Raw genomic sequence first — 18,333 nt, 5'->3', positions numbered from 1 at the left:
ACAGCCACTCTAAATTATCCTCATTTTACACAAGGGAAAATGAGACGTAGAAAGCTTAAATGATTTGCACATTCTAGGAAGTTGGGGAAGGTTGTCCAAAATAGTAAGCTCCTGATACATGTTTCTGTCCTCATTCTTCTTTTCCACACTCCATTTCCCCTTCCTCCCCGCTCTTGGCTTTTCACTTTGTACCTTTTTCTACCTTTTCCTACCTCTTCCTTCCCCTCCTTCACCCTTCTTCCCTTTTTTTCTTTTCTTTCTTACTTCCTCTTCTCACCCTTCCATCCTTTCTTCTCTTTCTCTTCCTCCCCCACTTCATTCTCCTCCTCCACCTTTTCATTTTATTGATATCTGTCCTTGGCACTTTGGGGATACCAAGATGAATCAGAGATAGATCTCGCTTCAAAGAATTTACTGTCTAGTAGACACTAAAAGACATATACAGAAATTGCTTAAAACAAAATAGAAAGTGAGAGGTTTAGTGCTATTGAAGTTTTAAGGAACTAATAGTGTCTTTCTTGGAGGAATAAAATAAGACTTAGCGGAGAGAGATTCTCCTTCAGTGGTATCAAGAAGGTCTTATCAAAGACAGCAGTTGTCTTCTACCACATCATGTTTAGGCACATTTTCTAAATTTATCAGCTTCCCTTTCCTTTATTACATGTGATGGATCTTAATCCCATCAACCCTTTTTGGACTCTTGTTTTGTAATGTGTAAGTGACAAATGTAGTAAGAATTGAAATAAAAACTAGAAAGGAGTCTGGGTGGGCCATTTGTGGAGAGTTTGGGATACCTTTTAGTACCAACAAGTCAGTGCCCCTAGATTGAGGATAACAAAAACAGGTATATTGGTGTATCTAAGTCACCGTGGGCAGAAATGTGGTCAGTGGCTACACAAATCCATATGCTCATAGTCAGTTGCTATGGGTAATCAGTCCCCAAAGAGTTCTGAGAATAATCTGCTTGTGTAAACTGTCATTTATATCGTAACATAGCTCTTCTACATCTGTGAAGTGTCATTCCCAATAAGCACCTCTTCAGAGTGCCCAGGTGCCATGGCAACAGGCGCCTCAGGAAAAGTGAGATGGGCTTTTAATTGTAGCGTCAAAAAGTACATTTCAGGAAGTTTCAAAAGCTAGTGTATCATATGAGGAATAGTTATAATTATTTTAGTCATCTCAGCATGAATACCAGGTGTATTTTTGGCATAGGTCTTCTTAGAAATGAGCATCCTGGTTTAATGTGAATGCATATATGTTACATTGGGGAAACTTACATTAAAAGTTAACCGACATAAGGTATCTTTTATCTGTATAATTTTGTTTTCCTGTTAATATCTTATATATGACAGTATAAGTGAATGTACATGATTGCTTTTTCTCATTATTCACAGTGTAAGTTAGAAGGAGACCTAATTCTCTTTAAGATGATCTCTCCTAAGAGGCAGATGTTCTGTTGCCTGTGTGTCTCGGCTTGTATTTTTCATTTTTATTTATTGCCAAAATCAATATGCTATTTGGAAACTGCCAAATTGGTTCTAGAAGTCTGAGGGCCTGAAATTTGGAGAGTAATATAAAGTCAGTCTTATTAGGAAGTTGCTTGAACCAGACAGCACAGACCCAGAATCCTAATTTTACATGGTCGCCTTACACGGTGAAATAGATCGGACACTGGCCATGCAGACGATTCACTTGGTGTCTTGGATCTCAGGATCTCATTTCCTCAGAAAAGACAATGGGGTTATTAGAAAGATAATTTCTTTTATCCTTTCCAATGTTAATATTCTGTGATCCATATGAGTATCAATTTGCATGTATTTGGTGGTGGGTGGAAGCATTGTAAAGAAACTTTAAAAATATTAGTAAGTGAATTTATTATATAAAACAGAAAAAAAATAACGAACAAGAACTAATAGTCTGTTTTGGGCCCTAATAGTGGTAAGGTATGAGGTAGTTAACCTAAATATGTATAAATTGAAATAGAATGTAATAGATGTGGTATGCAGTGAAATTTTGAGGAAGAAAGTTTATAGAAAGATGTGAAAGCCAGTTAAAGTGATTTTATAACCTAGATACTTCCATTTACTTTCCAATTCTACCTTATTCTGAAATAGGTTTTGCTTTTTTGCACATAGTTTATGTTCAGTAAATATTTGTGGAATGGATTGGTTAATGAAAAAATGACTGGGCCTGGCTTATCCAAGCTAAGCAATTTATGTGGTACAGATCTATGTGGTAGAGCTACGTCTAATCATTTAGTCCTAGGAAGATGTAGAACTCAAAGAAGTTGGCCCAACATATTTCCAATTGAGTTAAAAACCTTAAAAAAAATGCGCAAAAAAAAGGGCAAGGCTAGTATTGTTTTTTTTTCATATTCATCTCTGTTAATTTTATCCTGAAGGAACACCCTATGTATTCAGAGTCAGATTTCCTACGACATCAGTCTCCTTTGCTCTACTTTTTTACTCCTCAGCCCATGCAATGAGAGCTAGAACAGTTGTTCTCTGCTGGTAGTTGCACACCTATAGGGGAAGGACAGGCAATGTGATCTTGTTTGTTTGTTGTTTGTTTTTTCTCTGCTTGTTAAGCAGGAAATGGCAAGTGTGTTCTCTCTGGCTTGAAAGGGTCTCCTTGGAAATGTTATGGACCTGAATCCTAAACCCCATGGGATATTAGGAAAATCTTTCAGGAGCCAGATAGCCTTCTGTGTCTTGGATATTTTTTTTTTAAGTATTTCTTGGATTTTATGACCTAGAATTGTCTCCATGTTCTGGTGCTTCTTCATCTTTTTTGACCAGGGAGATAACATACCAGCCTCCCTTTAACGAGAGACCTAGTTAGTTAGGGAACAATTCGGGCCTCTTCAGAAGACATAAGTTTTGGTATTCTTTTGAATCAAACCAACGAACTAGGTAAATGATTACATTTCTGATTCTCCTGGTATGTGAAAGGTAGAATATTTCCCCTCTAGTGAAAGTGAACATTCCCTTCTTTATATCACAAACATTTCTGAGATTCAGGAGGCTAGGGTTTTTTTTCAGGAATCCTAAGAAATCAGGAGATGTTTTATTTCTCCACAGTTAGGCGTTTTAGGTGGGAAGAAATTCTACCGGGTTGTGTTAAATTTATTTTTTCACATAAAAATAATAAAGATGGCTTACATGGATGGAGTGAGATAGGCTTTCTAAAATGAGTTGTGAAAAAAACATGGCAGGGAAGAGAAGTAAAGTCATTGTAATATTATTGCAAACAACCACATTTGGGAATCCCTCCCTATATTGAATAACTGGGACTCTTCTAGTTTTTCAAACCTATCTAAAAGACTCCTGTTTCTAGAAATATGTCAATAGGATGTTTGGAAAATGTCTTTGAATGGGCTCCTGCTCAGCACAGGATACCAATCCTCAGCATCACTTGTTCTGTTCAAATCTGGTGACAACTGGGACCTTGTGTGAGGGCACAATAATGTAAAGGACTGTGTGTGTGTGTGTGTGTGTAGAAGGTAATATGCAAAGATGATGACTGTTTATGTTACAGTTTTTGAATTGGGAGTTTTTTTAACTGATAATCTTCTTAAATTTTTATCTATTTGTTTCAAAACCTAAGTATTGACTGGTGTTGTGACTGAGTTAATGAAATAGTTGGGTGTGTGTTTGCCCCAATCATATTATATTGAAACCAAGAGAACATGAAGTGACATCCTCTATGCTTTAAAGACAGTCTCTGTGTTTCTTTTTTTGTTTTGTGTGTATTAGTTTTCTCTCTGTCCTTATAATGACAGTTTGAAACTTTCACAAATACATAGACCCAACTAGTTGACTGACTTGGAACTGTTTCTTTCAGGTTTTTGCCTGAATTCATCAGTGGAGACTTTGATTCTATTAGGCCTGAAGTCAAAGAGTACTACACTATTAAGGTAAACCATATATTAAGATATTTTTATCTTAATATAAATTATATTTATAATTATTTTGTATATAATTTATAATTATTTTATAATTATAATTTATAATTATAATTATAATTTATAATTATTTTGTATATATAATATCAATATATTAAGATCTCTTTCATATGATTGCTTTTCCTGTGTTGGTTCTGATTTTCTTCTTGTATAGGTAGGGATTGAGAAACTCATCACTTGATTACTTTTTAAAGTTTAATTATAGCAATTGGAATACACATTCAAAATGGTAATTTACAAAATTACAAATGGGAACACAATCTTGCAGAAATTTTACCACCAGATAAGCATTAATCAGTCTTCTAAGCATATATATTTTAAATGAGGTTATTGTTTATATATGCCCATTTAATAATATACTATTATCGCCCATATCCTCATTAGTTATTATGTATTTTTAACAGATCATTTTAATTTTATTTAATGAATATACCTTATTTCACTTAATCAGTTCCCAAATGATGTACACTTAATTTGTTCTTTTCTTTCTCTATTAAAAACATCTTTGTAAATGAATTTTTATAAAAATGCATAATTGTGTGTTCCTAGAATTTTAGAACCAAAGTTTTTTTTTCTTTAACAGTTAGTTTTCTTAAAATTATTATTACTCTGTTCTGAATAAACCTATTTATTACAACTTGAGATAAATATTTAATAATAATCTACATCTTTTTAAGGTGTTCCTTTTGTCTTTATTGTTGTGCAAGTTGTCCAGAGATCTTTGTCACTTAAGAACATATAAATCATCTAATTGGGAATGATATAAGTCACATAGGAGTGTATTAAAGTAATTAATAATTCAAAGTTTCACTGGTTTTGGAAGACAATGCAGAGTTTTGACAATAAAATTATTATGGCATCAGTAATTCTTCTAGCCACAACACATCAACTGGCATTAACAAATTACACATACTACATTATTAACTATGAAATGTCCAATTCCCGTAAGTACTGTTTGACAGTTAATATCTTTGACATTTCACATTGACACTTCTTGATTTATTTTTGTTGTTATTTTATTATTCTTTCAAATGCCTGGTTCGTCTTGTGATCATCTTTCAAAAAATTTTTAGAGCAATTTTTGTGAAACCATGGATAAGTCAGAAATTTGTGTTATTTTCAAATATGAGTTCCATCATTGAACCAGTTCCGCCATATTCACCAGACCTTGCACCGACTAAGTAGGACTCCTTCCAAGCTTTGGACCACTTCATGCAAGGAAGAAATATTCAATTCTCAACAATCTGTGGAAAACGCCTTTCATGATTTCGTCACCACTTACTCTCCAGGCTTCCTCACTGGTGGCATAAGCAAGCTAACATTTGGATGGCAAAAGTATATCGATAGTTTAGACCCATACTTTGATTAATCCTACTCCTTCTCGTTTGAGATATAATAAACTAAACTTTTTATTCAAAGTTAGACATTTCATATTTAATGACCTAATATATGTATGTATGTATGTATGTATATTTTTAAGAAACAGATATTGAAATCAAAAAACTTTAAATTCTTTTCGAGGCTTGGGGACAGATGAGATCAATGCAAAAAGAAGAGAGGAAGCCTTTCTTAGGAAGGAGTTGTTGGAAGGAAGGAAAAAAGAAGGAAAAGTAAAGAAGAAAGAGGAAAGAAAGGAAAACTTGATTCTAGGTGGTAAAGCAGAGAGGTACAGAGGTTTTAACAAAGTATAGGCTGCTGTGATACGGAATTCTGGGGCTGGCAGTGGATGCAAGTCTCTGCGCATTCCATCTGCCCACCAGCTGATCAGACTTTCCCTCAGCAAATGAAGACTATTCCCAAGTCAGTGTTTGATATTCATGCCCAATTACTTTAACATTGGCATGTTCCTATTCATTCCCCACAGTCTCACTTCTCATTAACTCCATACCTCCACCTCATCCGGATGGAAAGCCTCAGCCTTGCTTACAGTGCAGAGTTTCGCAAGTGCATAGATATTAATCATGTTTTCCGGAGCAGAAGAAACAGCGGGAGAGGCAGGGACAAGCACACTCAAAAAACAAGTTGAAGATCTAGCCAGGTGTGACCCATCTCCCCCGTCTTCACTGCTGCTGGCTTGCCAAAACTGGAAGTGCCGGTCTGATCATTCCTGCCCAGGAGGAGGAATAGGGGAAACCAGCTTTTTTTTTTATTTCTCAATGCCATAAAATGGGGGTCAAGGATAAAGGGAAAATTTGAGTTAATACCCCTTGATGACCTTCTCTTATATTTCCTGCTTCCCTTTTTTTTTTTAACCTTAAAAACCAAATTATATTTGTTAAGGTTTAGTTTTTTAACCGAGATTTAGCTGAACCTTCCAATTCCTGAATTGCATAGTTCTAAGTTGGTATAGTACGGTCCAGTTTTTTTTCATGTGTCAGTGAATATTGAACTCATTGCTTTTGAACTTTTAGGGTACATTCTAGAGGACACAGGTGATGTCTTTTAAATAGTTAATATGCCCTGTAGAGCACATGGTGAGTGTTTGGCTGTAGTTTTAATAATGATGATGATTACAACAAGTTAATGCAACATTACACACAATTCATATGAGCCATTATCTCCAACTTAAATAGTCTTTAAGCTGCTCTTTCACAAATGAAAGGAGGTAATCTCCACTTTCAAATGTACCCCCACCGCACCTGGTCTGAGTTTTCAATGAGGCTGAAACCGGAGCTTTAGTGAAAAAAGTAAAATAAAGGAGAAATTTAAAATGCTAAACATTTGTTAAAATCATAAAGTGGACTGTCTAGGCAGCATTTAGCATACCGAGTGTTCAACTTGGCAAATGGTGTGCAGTCCTTAATTTACTCTGTAAAGATCTTCCTTTCTAGATGGCTGTAACATCTTTGTGCTTCCCCTTTTGCCTGTTTGTCTTAGTTCTTCCCTGCCTGGTTCACTACTATTAATTCAGAATGAAGAAGGTCTCATTGATTTTCCCCTTGATATTTTATTTTTTTTTCCCCATTTTTCTGGGTCAGTCAATACTTTTCTCATCCAAGGCTAGAATAAGCTATTTCAATCTTCTCAATTAGTCCATCTATAATGCCCACCTGCATTTCGGTTTTCTGAGCACTTTGTAAAAGAAACTACATTATCTCATGTAACTCCTGATACTCTTTCATGCTGTATAGTCTTCGCTGGATATAGGACAGGGAATTTTAAAGCATGCTTCCTTAATATTCATGAGGTTAAGGAACTAGTTGTAGTATTTAGCTGATGCCTTAAAAAGTTACAGAATAGCAAGGTTTTTCTGTAAATGTAGGTGTATAGGATAGGAGGTTAAAAATATGTTATAATAATAAAAGTATAAAATACAGTCATCCCTGCATATCTGTAGGCTCCACGTTCAGGGATTCAGCCAGCCGTGGCTGTGGACCCCGTGGCTATGGAGGGCTGACTAAGGGCATTGAGTATCCGTGGACTTTGGTATATTCTGGGTCCTGGAACCAATGCCCTGTGGATATGAATGGCTGACTGCAATTTAAAATGTAATAAAAAAAAATCAAACAATATTCTTCAGCCCAATTTTCTGAGGGGGAAACTGAGGCCCAGACAGCTTCAGTGACTTGAACAAAATGGTAGAGCTAGTCAGAGACAGCTGGAGGATCCATGTCCATGTTTTCTATGAAAAGAATATTGTTAAAACTGGGACTCAGTTACTGCCACTGTGTCTCAGCAGGTAACATCTTTGGCCTATTGGGTTAAGTAATTAGTTCCTTGTGCTGTATAATTTAGCATCCCAGGGAATGAATATCAGCATCACACCAATGTGATAATGGTCTATGTGATACCTAAACACTCTACCTCACATCTCCAACATATCTCCCCAACCCTTTGATTCTGGGGCACCAAGGATAAATAAAGGTGCAGTAGTTAGACTAGCCCAAGAATGACTAAAACCAAAGAAACTGATAAATTTTTTAATTACCTAAAAGCTATTTATAGGATATAGAATTGAGCCAAGGTGGAACACAGAAGATTCAAGGTGATTTGGTAGTAGGAAATTAGCAAGGGCATAGGCAAGCTTTAAATATGTCTTCCTTTGTACTACTGGTGAGTATTTTGGCTTTCCAGAAAGTGTTGTGAGCAACACAAGGCAATGTTCTAGACAGTATGGTGAGAATGACCCTAGTCTTAAATTAGGAATAGGACTCGAGATCCAAGTTCTGATTTTATCTTCTCTGTTAATCCTTCCGAGTTCTAGAAGAACATAGTGTAGTATCAAAACAGTGGTCAAGAATACCAGAACATGGTGCCCAAAGACCCTTTGTAACTGTAGTTACAGAGGCAAGATTTGATTGAGGAGGTGCAATGAACCCCTGTATAAATGGTGAGTGAGACTAGCAGAAAGGGTAAGTTAAGGCTGAACTACCAATTTTCTATTACAGACAGAGGGAGATAATTCTAGGCCACCAGGCAGTTCCAGCACTATGAACTGGAACAGTGGAGGTAAAGATCCAGGTGGATTCTTATCTCTTTGTCTTTCATCATATCTTTCTCAGATTTGGGAAAGATAAGATTTTTTAAAGCAAATCGCATGAATTATTGGAGAATATCTTTTATTAAACCAGTATTTCTTCATGATATATTCCCATCGTAATTGAACACTAACATGGCCATATCCAAATTTTTGAAAACTGCTCTTAACAGCAAGGGTAGTATATTTAAACTTTTTAAACCAATGCTCCCTTTTATAAATATAAAATGCTATAAATGTTCCATACAGTGGCAGAAAGTTGCTCATCATTTTACATCTCGTCGTTATCTGTATAAATATTTCGTTTATATTTTAGGAAACTGAGGATTTGGGTTTAAATATGAATATCTCAGTCAAAACAATTGGAAATTGGCATCTGGTTGACATTTGAATAGAATGTCTGATTTTTCATAAATGGACTACTGAAAATGCTTGTATTTTAATTCCAATTTAAAGATGAGGACACTGAATCTCAAATAGTGGGGTGGGGAGCATAAGGAATTGGGTAGGGGTATAGGTGAGTCTGGATGTCAGATAACTAATAATCTTGGCTATTAGTGTGTATTTTAGTTTTGATTTTTTGTAAGTAAAGCTATTACTTTCTTGAAATAACTGTACAAATTATATTTATCATTTTACATATATGAAAGTCTTACCACCACATGTGAGATTAAGTCATGTTTTATAGTTCGACTTCATCATAGGTTTGTAGTAATGATCAAATAAGGCTATACATGTAGAATGTTCTAGAAATATGAAAGCATTATTTTAATGTAAGCTGGCAGCATTTTGTTTTACTTTCTAAAATTGTTTGCTTAAGAGCTTTTTTATGTTTGTTGTTTCTCAGCAACATTGCTTTTGTAAAAATATTTACTATTAGTTCATTTTCATAAGTGCATAATTTGTGAGTGTAGATGTAATTCATAATCACAATTTCTTAGAATATCCTTTTGAATTTGGTAAAGCCTCAGGTTCAATTCTATTTACATTTCACAGAATCTCCACATTTAAAAACATCGGCCCTGATCTACGTAATGTCATGAATCTTGTAATTTTCTACTCTGAGCTGTGTCTCTTTTCCAGTTCTTTCCAGCCAGATACCAACAACTTTTAGGTATGGCAAATTTAATTAATTTAGTGAAAATGACAAACTGGGCTGTTAGAAATTCTAAAAAATTAGCAAGTTTGACTATTATGCCAAACAGAGGAAACTATACAAAATATATATAAAGTGCAACTCCATTTATTGGTATATCTCTTTAAAAAATAAAAACAAAACGAAACAAAGCCTGGAGTATGGTAAATTTTTAGGCTTAAGCATGAAGTCCAATTAACATATGCTGAGATATAAAGGTTTTGTTAAGGGAATTATAGACAGTTTCCATTGACAACTGAGTGACAGGTTCTTCACTTCATATTCTTAAAACTGGCTGTCTCACCCTTATTAGCATCTCGCCAACGGAATGATGAGCCTGCCAGGGGAACATCATGTGCAACTGTGTCTTGAACATACCTTAATTCTTACCTTGCCTCAATCACAGTCCTTTCACATTGACTTCATTGCCATCTATATTTTTTGAAGCCTGTTTTCTTTGAATTTGCTTAACATACTAAGGCATTTAGAAAGGGAGAGTCCTTGCCCTTTACAGTTAAGAACTCCCAGTGAGCACACAGGACCTCCCGGGGCCCGCCTGCCTCTCCTCACTTGTGTGATGCTCCGGCCTGTTTTCTCTGGGCCTCTGTGACCAACTGTCTTTCCCAGTTTAGCTGGTTCATGGGATCCTACTCATCATTCCTCCCCCTCTCAGTTCCATAGGGGGTTGTGTATTCTGCCTTTTGTCCTTTCTCAAAGAGCTTTGCAGTAAGCAGTTATATCATAATTTTCCTCCTTATCCCTGTTAACATGTGATCTTCTAGAACCTGAAGTCTATGGCCATTTGTCCTGGCGTCCCTAGTCGTTAGTAGGTTCTCATTGACGTTCCCCTGAAGCAGGTATCTAATCCTCCTTTTAGAACTAGAGCAGCAAAGCACTGGTCTTGTACCATACTTCATATAAACAAAGGTTTCTGTGATCGAATGAGTTTGTGAGGTTTGACATTCTATAACACATGCCTTATGTAATGTTATCCACATATTTTAAGTAAGTTGCCAAAACTCTGATTTTATCTTAGTATTTCTCAAAGGTAATTGACCCCAGAACACCTACTGTTTACCCACCAGCACTTATTTGGTATATTGGTTTCCAATTAGGGAAATATTTTTGGATGTTTAAAGCATGTTTAACTATTTCAGAAACTTTTCAAGAAAGCCATACGGGCTTTCTCTCCTGTTTAAAAAAAAAAAAAATCAACACATTCCTGAAAATAATAAAAGGGGATTTTTAGGGCAGTGAAGATATACCGTATGATATTATAATGTTAAATTCATGTCATCATACATTTGTCCAAACCCATAGAGTGGACAACACCAAGAATGAACCCTAATGTAAACTATGAATTCTGAGTGATAACTGGTTCATCCACTGTAACAAATGTACCAGCCTGGGGCCAGATGTTGATAATGGGGAAGTTGTGCATGTGGCGGGGGAGGGGACATATGGGAAATCTCTGTACTGTCTTTTGAATTTTGCCGTGAACCTAAAACTACTCTAAAAAAGTTGAGTCCTTAAAAAAAATTAAAGTGTTCTCCAGTCAATAAACTAATTTCAACAACCTAAAAAAAATAATAGCCAAATTTTTTGTGCTTAAAATATGCCAAATACTTTCATATATGCCTTTCATTTATAAATTAATTTAATTTTTGTGACAAACTTTATTGGGTTATAACTATTATTATCAACATTTTGTAGACAAAGAAATAAAAAGAGATTGAGTGACTTGTCCAGGGTTAAGTAGCTAAGAAATAAGGGTTGATGGAAGTGGCATTCAAACAGGGGATCTGCCCCCATAATCCATGCTGTTTTGTGTAAACACTATGTCATAATCCTTTAGTGAAAGGAGTTTCCTCAAAATGAAGTGAGTATTAATTTTTCATGCTGAAGAAATTCCATGGTCTCCTTTTCTCTGCAAACATTTAACTTTTTTTTTTTTTTTCTATTTCTACTTAGCTATAGGTAATTTTTTTTAAGGGATTTTGGACTCTTTTTTTTTTATTTTTTTTATTTCAGGTTATTATGAGGGTACAAGCATACCTTTTGGTTACATTTTATATAATTGCTTCTCCCTAGTGGGTTTTAGAGATCTGCCCTTTCCCCCTACAATGCTCACCCTGTCCTATAGTTGTGGGTTTACCCCCCCAACCCCCCATCCCTGTAGAATATTACTACCAAGTGAGCACCACAGTGTTAACCAGTCAGCACCAATTTGATGGCGAGTACAAGTGGAGCCTATTCTTCCGATCTTGTGTTACCTCACTTCGGGTAACGGGCTTAGGCTCAATTCAGGAAAATATAAGAGGTGCTAGCTCACTGCCATTTCTTATAATTGCATAATATTCCATTGTATACACATACCAAATTTTAATAATCCACTTGTGAATTGACGAACACTTAGGTTGTTTCCACATCCTTGCAATAGTGAATTGTGCTTCCATAAACGTTCGGATGCAGATGTCTTTATTATATAATGTCTTTTGCTCTTTTGTCTAGATGCCTAGTAGTGCTATTGCTGGATTGAATGGTATTTCTATTTTTAGCTCTTTGAGGTATCTCCAAATTCTTTTCCACAGAGATTGCATTAATTTGCAGTCCCACCAACAGTGTAAGAGTGTTCCTGTCTCTCCACATCCTCGCCAGCATTTGTTGTTTTGTTATTTTTTTGATAGAGGCCAATCTCACTGGGGTTAGGTGATACCTCATTGTGGTTTTGATTTGCATTTCTCTAATGATCAGAGATGTTGAACATTTTTTAATATGTTTGCTGGCCATTATTCGGCCTTCTTTTGAAAAAGCTTCTGTTCATTTCCATTGCCTATTTATTGATGGGGTTGTTTGTTTTTTTTGTTGTTGATTTTTTTAAGTTCTAGATAGATTCTTATTATCAGCTCTTTATCGGATATGTAGAGAGCAAATATTTTCTCCCATTCTGTAGGCTGTCTATTCGCTCTAATGATACTTTCCTTGGCTGTGCAAAAGCTTTTTAATTTGATGAGATCCCATTTATTTATTTTTGTTGCTGCGGTGATTGCTTTGAGCAACAGTACCCACCAAGGCTACCTTTAATTCTCCAACTCCAACTCTTCCACATCCCTGCCTTTCTGGAGAGCCTTGCTAGAAAGCTCTGGTGGGGGCCCCTTCTTTCCTTGGCATATTCATAGTGGTTGCATAGGATGGTACTTAGACCAAAAGCAGATCTCCGGGTCTGGATGCTTATAGAAACGTTATAAAACAGAAGCTTATTCAGGCATCCTCCCTGAAGAAGTCTTTCTCTACCTCTATGTTTTGGAGGTCTCCAAGACCACCCCAAGTTTGCTGCTTCACAGCAAAGACTTGTAGGATTCGACATACAGTCATATCCATGGCCATGATTTATTACAACAAGATACAAAGCAGGGTCAGCAAAGGGAAAGAATGCATGGAACACAGTCTGGAGAAAACTAGTCACAGGTCCACGAGTCATCTTACAGTGGAGTCACACAGGATGTGCTTAATCAGATTGTGAAAGCAAATGCAAGGTGTTGTCACCAGGAATTTCATTTGAGATGTAGTGCCCAGAATTTTACTGGTGACTGGTTACTACATAGGCACCCACACCTTTTCCATAGGATGTACCAAAAATTGAGACTTCCAGAAGGAAAGAAAGCAGGTGCTCAGCATAAACCACATTGTACAAGGAGGCTAGGCACAGTGAGCCACTCCTATCAGCATAGGGAACTCAGGTTTCCAGATGTCAGCCCAGAGCCAGCTTTGCAAGCAGGCCTTTTAAAGTGTAGCAGTCCCAAGTCGGCTGTGTTGTTTTTTTCTGCACCTTTTCCCACCCAGAATTCTGGCTGTGCTGTTAGGAAGGTAGCCATCATTTAAAACCCTATGCTGTTGTAAAAAGATATTTGACTTTCTTTAACAGAAAGGGTGACTTTTTCATTTGAAACGCTGTAGCTTTCATTCATTGCCATGTTGAAAGGAAAGGTTATTTTACAACTTAGAGAGCAGTGAAGATTACGCTAGATTAGACTGTCTCTTTATGTTTGGGATGGAATGGAGAATGGTTACAAGGTTAAATTGTGTTTCTTTTTTCCCTTTATACAACATCTAGAAAACCAGAAAAAGAATACTAGATTATATTAGGAAACCTGTTACTTAAGAGTTTTTGAGCTTAATCATGTGACATTCTTGCTGAAAAAATCCTTACTTTGTAGGCTGTTATTTGATGATTTAAAAAACAGTCTTTTTAGTTTGAAAAGTAGAAATGTTTGTAGAAGGCTGGTAAATAAAACTGAGGGGAAAATCTACCACAGTGTGCTTTATACAATAAAGAAGAAAGTGGGAATTGGTTACTTTGTGATTATGTCTCTGCAGATAAAAAAGATGATTTTCCTACCTGTATCAAGGAACATAGATCATTTAGATTCCAACTTACTTCATCTAGCTATTTCCCTTCTCAGAAAATTTGAGAACAAGTTTGAGCTAATTTTAGATCTGTAGCTTGGATTATACAGAGTGTATGTCATTTTGCTCTGTGCCTGCTGTGCCCGTACTCTGGCAGGCAGTTTCTAATTACAGAGTTCTGGTCAATTCAATTTAATGAATGATCATAGAATCTCGTTATTAAAAATTGAATATATTCATTTTTTCAATATTTTAAATATTGAATGCATTCAGTTTTTACAAGACTCTTGAAACTATCCTTCCCCAAATATTTATTTTATTTTTTAATATTTTTATTGTTTTTAGAGATGGGTCCTTGCTCTGTCACCCAGGCTGGACTGCAGTGGTGTGATCATAGCGCACTGCAACCTTGAACCTCTGGGTTCAAGCAATACTCCTGCCTCAGCTTCCCAAGTAGCTAGGACTACAGGTGCAAACCACCACATCCAGCTAATTCTTAAATTGTTTTGTAGGGATGGGGTCTTGTTACGTTGTCCAGGCAAGTGTCGAACTCCTGGCCTCAGTTTCCCAAAGTTCTAGGATTACAGATGTGAGCTACCATGCCCCAGCCTTTCCCAAAATAATTTTTAAGTGTATGTGTTGCGTACCAACAAGAAGAACGGCAACTTCAGCTATGAATAGGGAGAGATGCGTAGCAGTTAAAAATTTAAAAACCAGTAAAACTCTTACTGTTGTTCGTTTATTAAAGCAAATCCATGTCAATATTCTAATATGAAGAGATAGGAAATTATATTTTATGTTTTCAGAGCCAATTTTAAAGACAATTTTTGACATCTTCTTACCTCCTTTTCTTTACCCTATTGATGTACAACTCTCTTCCCCTCCAAGAATTGTCCATTTCTTTCATATGTTACTTTAGCCACTCAGTCCTCACTTGGGTGGACCGCTGCCAGTCCCATCCCTGCTGCACACTCCATAGTTAGCTTAACTGTCTCTTTCCTTCCTCTCTGGTGGAAGTCATCTTTCCCTTAATAAAGCTGATTTCTGTTTGCTATTAAGAAACAAATCAATCGAATTCACAGTAAGGAATTCATGACAGATGGTTTTTACTATGGTTACTTGTACTTTAAAGGAAGAAACTCTTCACCCTTATTATATACCACTAATAGGAATATACATTTTTACAACTTTCCTAGAAAGCACTCTGGCAACATATATCAGGGAACCTGAAGATGTTCTTATGATTGTCCCGGTAATTTCATTTCTAGAAATTCAATTCTAAGAAAATAACCCGAAATAAACATTTATGCACAGAGATGTTGATCAGAATGGTAGGTTTAATAGCAAACGAAAACATGAACTATGTCATAAATATAATGATTTGGGGAAGCAGAAAAAGGGAGCAATGGACAGATAGGTGTTCATTGCCCATTTTCAGATGGCTGTGCCAGCCATGAGGATGGCTAAGCCTTTGGCTACCATGGAAGTGGCATGGCCAGGCGGAGTCACCATGTCTGCATAACAGCTAAAGTATGTTTGAGTATTTAAAACTGGAGAAAAATAATTAAAGGTTCAGCATAAATTATAAAGACATATTTTTGGCTTAATCATGCTAAAATACCAAAAGTTTAATTAAGCAGGGTTGAGTACAAAGTGTGATAGATTCAGATCACACACAGCATCCTTACCAACTGTGTGACCAAGTTATTTAATCTCTCCAAACTTCAACTGGGCCTGGGCGCAGTAGTTCGCAGCTGTAATCCTAGCACTCTGGGAGGCTAAGGCGGGAGGATTGCTTGAGCCCAGGAGTTCAAGACCAGCCTGAGCAAGACTGAGACCCCCAGGTGTGCTAAAAGAAAAATTAGCCAGCTGTCATGGTGCATGCCTGTAGTCCCAAATATTCAGGAGACTGAGGCAGGAGCATTGCTTGAGCCCAGGAGTTTGAAGTTGCTGTGAGCTATGGTCAGGTCATTGCACTCTAGCTGGGGTGACAGAGCAAAACTCTGTCCCAAAAACAAACAAACAAAAACAACAAAACTTCAACCTGCATATTTTAAAATGTGATAATTACATTTACCTTACAAAGTTATTCTGAGGATTCAAGAACATAATTTATATAAAGTGATGGATATTTCATATAACTCAAAGTGTATTCAAATGTTAGTTCTCATTAATATTAATTTATTGAGGAAGACAGTTAATAGATCACAATTTTAAGATTAAATACTTTTAAGGTTATCAGACTTCTGAGAGAATTAGGCTATATTTTGTAGGGAAAATCTGAGTTTATTGAATATTGGATTTTATTAAAATATATATGCATTGCATTTAATCATACTAGGGGAGAAGCTATATGTAAGTCACTGGAAATAAATATTTAAAAGCAGTGTGCATGGTACCTAGGACAAAATAGCACTTATGCATTCTTAACTTTATAAACTCAGTCCATAAAATGATAGGAGATGTCTCAGAGACCCATAAAATCTTTGCAGGATAATTTGCACAAGTATTTTTTGTCTTGATAAATGAATGAGCACTAAAATGACTTGATCTAAAATAAATAAGCTAATAGCAAACTTGGGAGTGTTTTCATCACACTTAACTCCTTACTTCTTGTTTTATGAGGCCAAGTCTCTCTCTGGATATGGTACATGAAATAACAGTTAATATGTTATTACAATTTTTTTCAAACGATCTGTTTTCTTTCCCATTAAAGAATTTTAGAGAGTCAGCATAATAAAACTTGATTGGTTTTATGTGTGTAAAATGTAAAAACTCATTAACCTATATTAGTTAAATTATTGGCAAACAGTAAATTAAGTAATCGAGAATGACAGTCTAATGGCTTTGGCATTGGTCTTTTGAAATTAGGTTGATTATTGATACTCATTGCCTTGTAATAATTTCTTTTAGTTGTCAGTAAATTAAAAAACAGCTTTATAATCATCAACAAAAAGTTCTCTGGAGAATATTAACAATATTTTGCTCACTCTAGTAAACTTTGATGTGAGGTAGTCTGCCTGTAGCATCTGATGTTTCTAAATATTTTTCCCAGGCCTTGAGGTGAGCATTTGATATGTGTTGATCACTGTGCATTATCTCCATATAATCTCAACAATTTTGGTTTGCATATCAGTTCCGTTACAGTTGGAACTATTTGGTTCAGGGAGATTTTTAATAATCTGAACGCTTTCCTCATACTAAATTCCTTGTGCATGCGTAGGATTTAGTTGTGTAGTCACAATCACTAACTGTAGGCCTAGAGCAGAGGTCTGTTGATAAACTACAACCCACAGGCCATGTCTGGCCCGATGTCTGGTTTTATACTCCTGGTGAGCTGGGAATGGTTTCTCCATTTTTAAATTGTTGAAAAAAAATCTAAAGAAGAATAATATTTTACAAGACATGAAAATTATATGAAAGTTAAATTTCTGTTTTATTGGAACGCAGCCATTCCCATTCATTTATTTTTTTTGCCTGTGAACACTTTCATGCTGCAGAGGTAGAGTTGAATAGTTTGGACAGAAGCCCTGTGGCCTGCAGAGCCTAAAATAATTATCGTATGGTCCTTTACAGGAAATGTTTGCAGACCCCTAGAATAGGGGGATAATTTATCTCAGGTGCTATGCCTTTATAAGTGAGTTTATTCATTATGGGACGCTTAAGACTTGCTCCACACTGCATTGGATTCTTGTACTGGGAATATAGTGGTGAACAAAGGAGCACAATGGGTAATGTCGTGGAACTTATAGCTAATACTTCAATTAATATTTTAATAGTCATAAGGTAGATTGAATTTATACAGTAATAAAATTATTTTATTATTCTAATAAATATTTTAATACTGATAAGGAAGAGTCTAATACTCTTGACATATACAAATGTAAATAATTTATATATTAATAAAATTGGTTCATCTAATAAGATTATTTGGTTAAACTAAGTATTTATCATAAACCTTACTATCTCAAACCTCTTCTCATTTTTTAAAAATGTAAACCACACTGAAACATAAATCTGTCCCTTTTAGATGATTTGTGATTTTTATTGTGATTAGAATCATTTATTACAAGCATATATTTTGTGTTTGCTATAGCTATAGATGCTGGCAGTATTGAAAATTGAGCGGAACTATTATCATTCCAGGGCATGTTCTGAAAACTATTTATGACTCATTTCTTGCTAAGTTCCTGTTATCAGTTTGTTTCCTTGTCATTTGTCTTTCTCTTAGGAAATAAAACTCATTCAAAACTATTCTGAATTTTTTTATATAGCACTTTACACTATCACATTTGTTAACCTCAATGTGCATATATATTTCAGTTTCCCTTTTTGAATGTTAGTTTTGTT

General features: G+C 35.7%; 1 protein-coding gene across 3 annotated transcripts in view; it reads left to right on the top strand.

Moving 5' to 3' along the window:
- The window catches only part of TPK1 (thiamin pyrophosphokinase 1), a 357,684-nt gene that overhangs the window by 160,767 nt on the left and 178,584 nt on the right, over positions 1 to 18,333 (top strand). For all 3 annotated transcript variants that reach the window (XM_012768143.2, XM_012768142.2, XM_012768141.3), the window contains one exon: positions 3,844 to 3,916. In XM_012768143.2, the coding sequence (XP_012623597.1) occupies positions 3,844 to 3,916 (73 nt within the window). The remainder of the gene's footprint in view (positions 1 to 3,843; positions 3,917 to 18,333) is intronic.

This window comes from Microcebus murinus, chromosome 9, assembly GCF_040939455.1.
Source record: "Microcebus murinus isolate Inina chromosome 9, M.murinus_Inina_mat1.0, whole genome shotgun sequence".
NCBI classification, from domain to species: domain Eukaryota; kingdom Metazoa; phylum Chordata; class Mammalia; order Primates; family Cheirogaleidae; genus Microcebus; species Microcebus murinus.
Note: the sequence above shows the minus strand (reverse complement) of the source record. Positions and strands in the feature narration are given on the sequence as shown.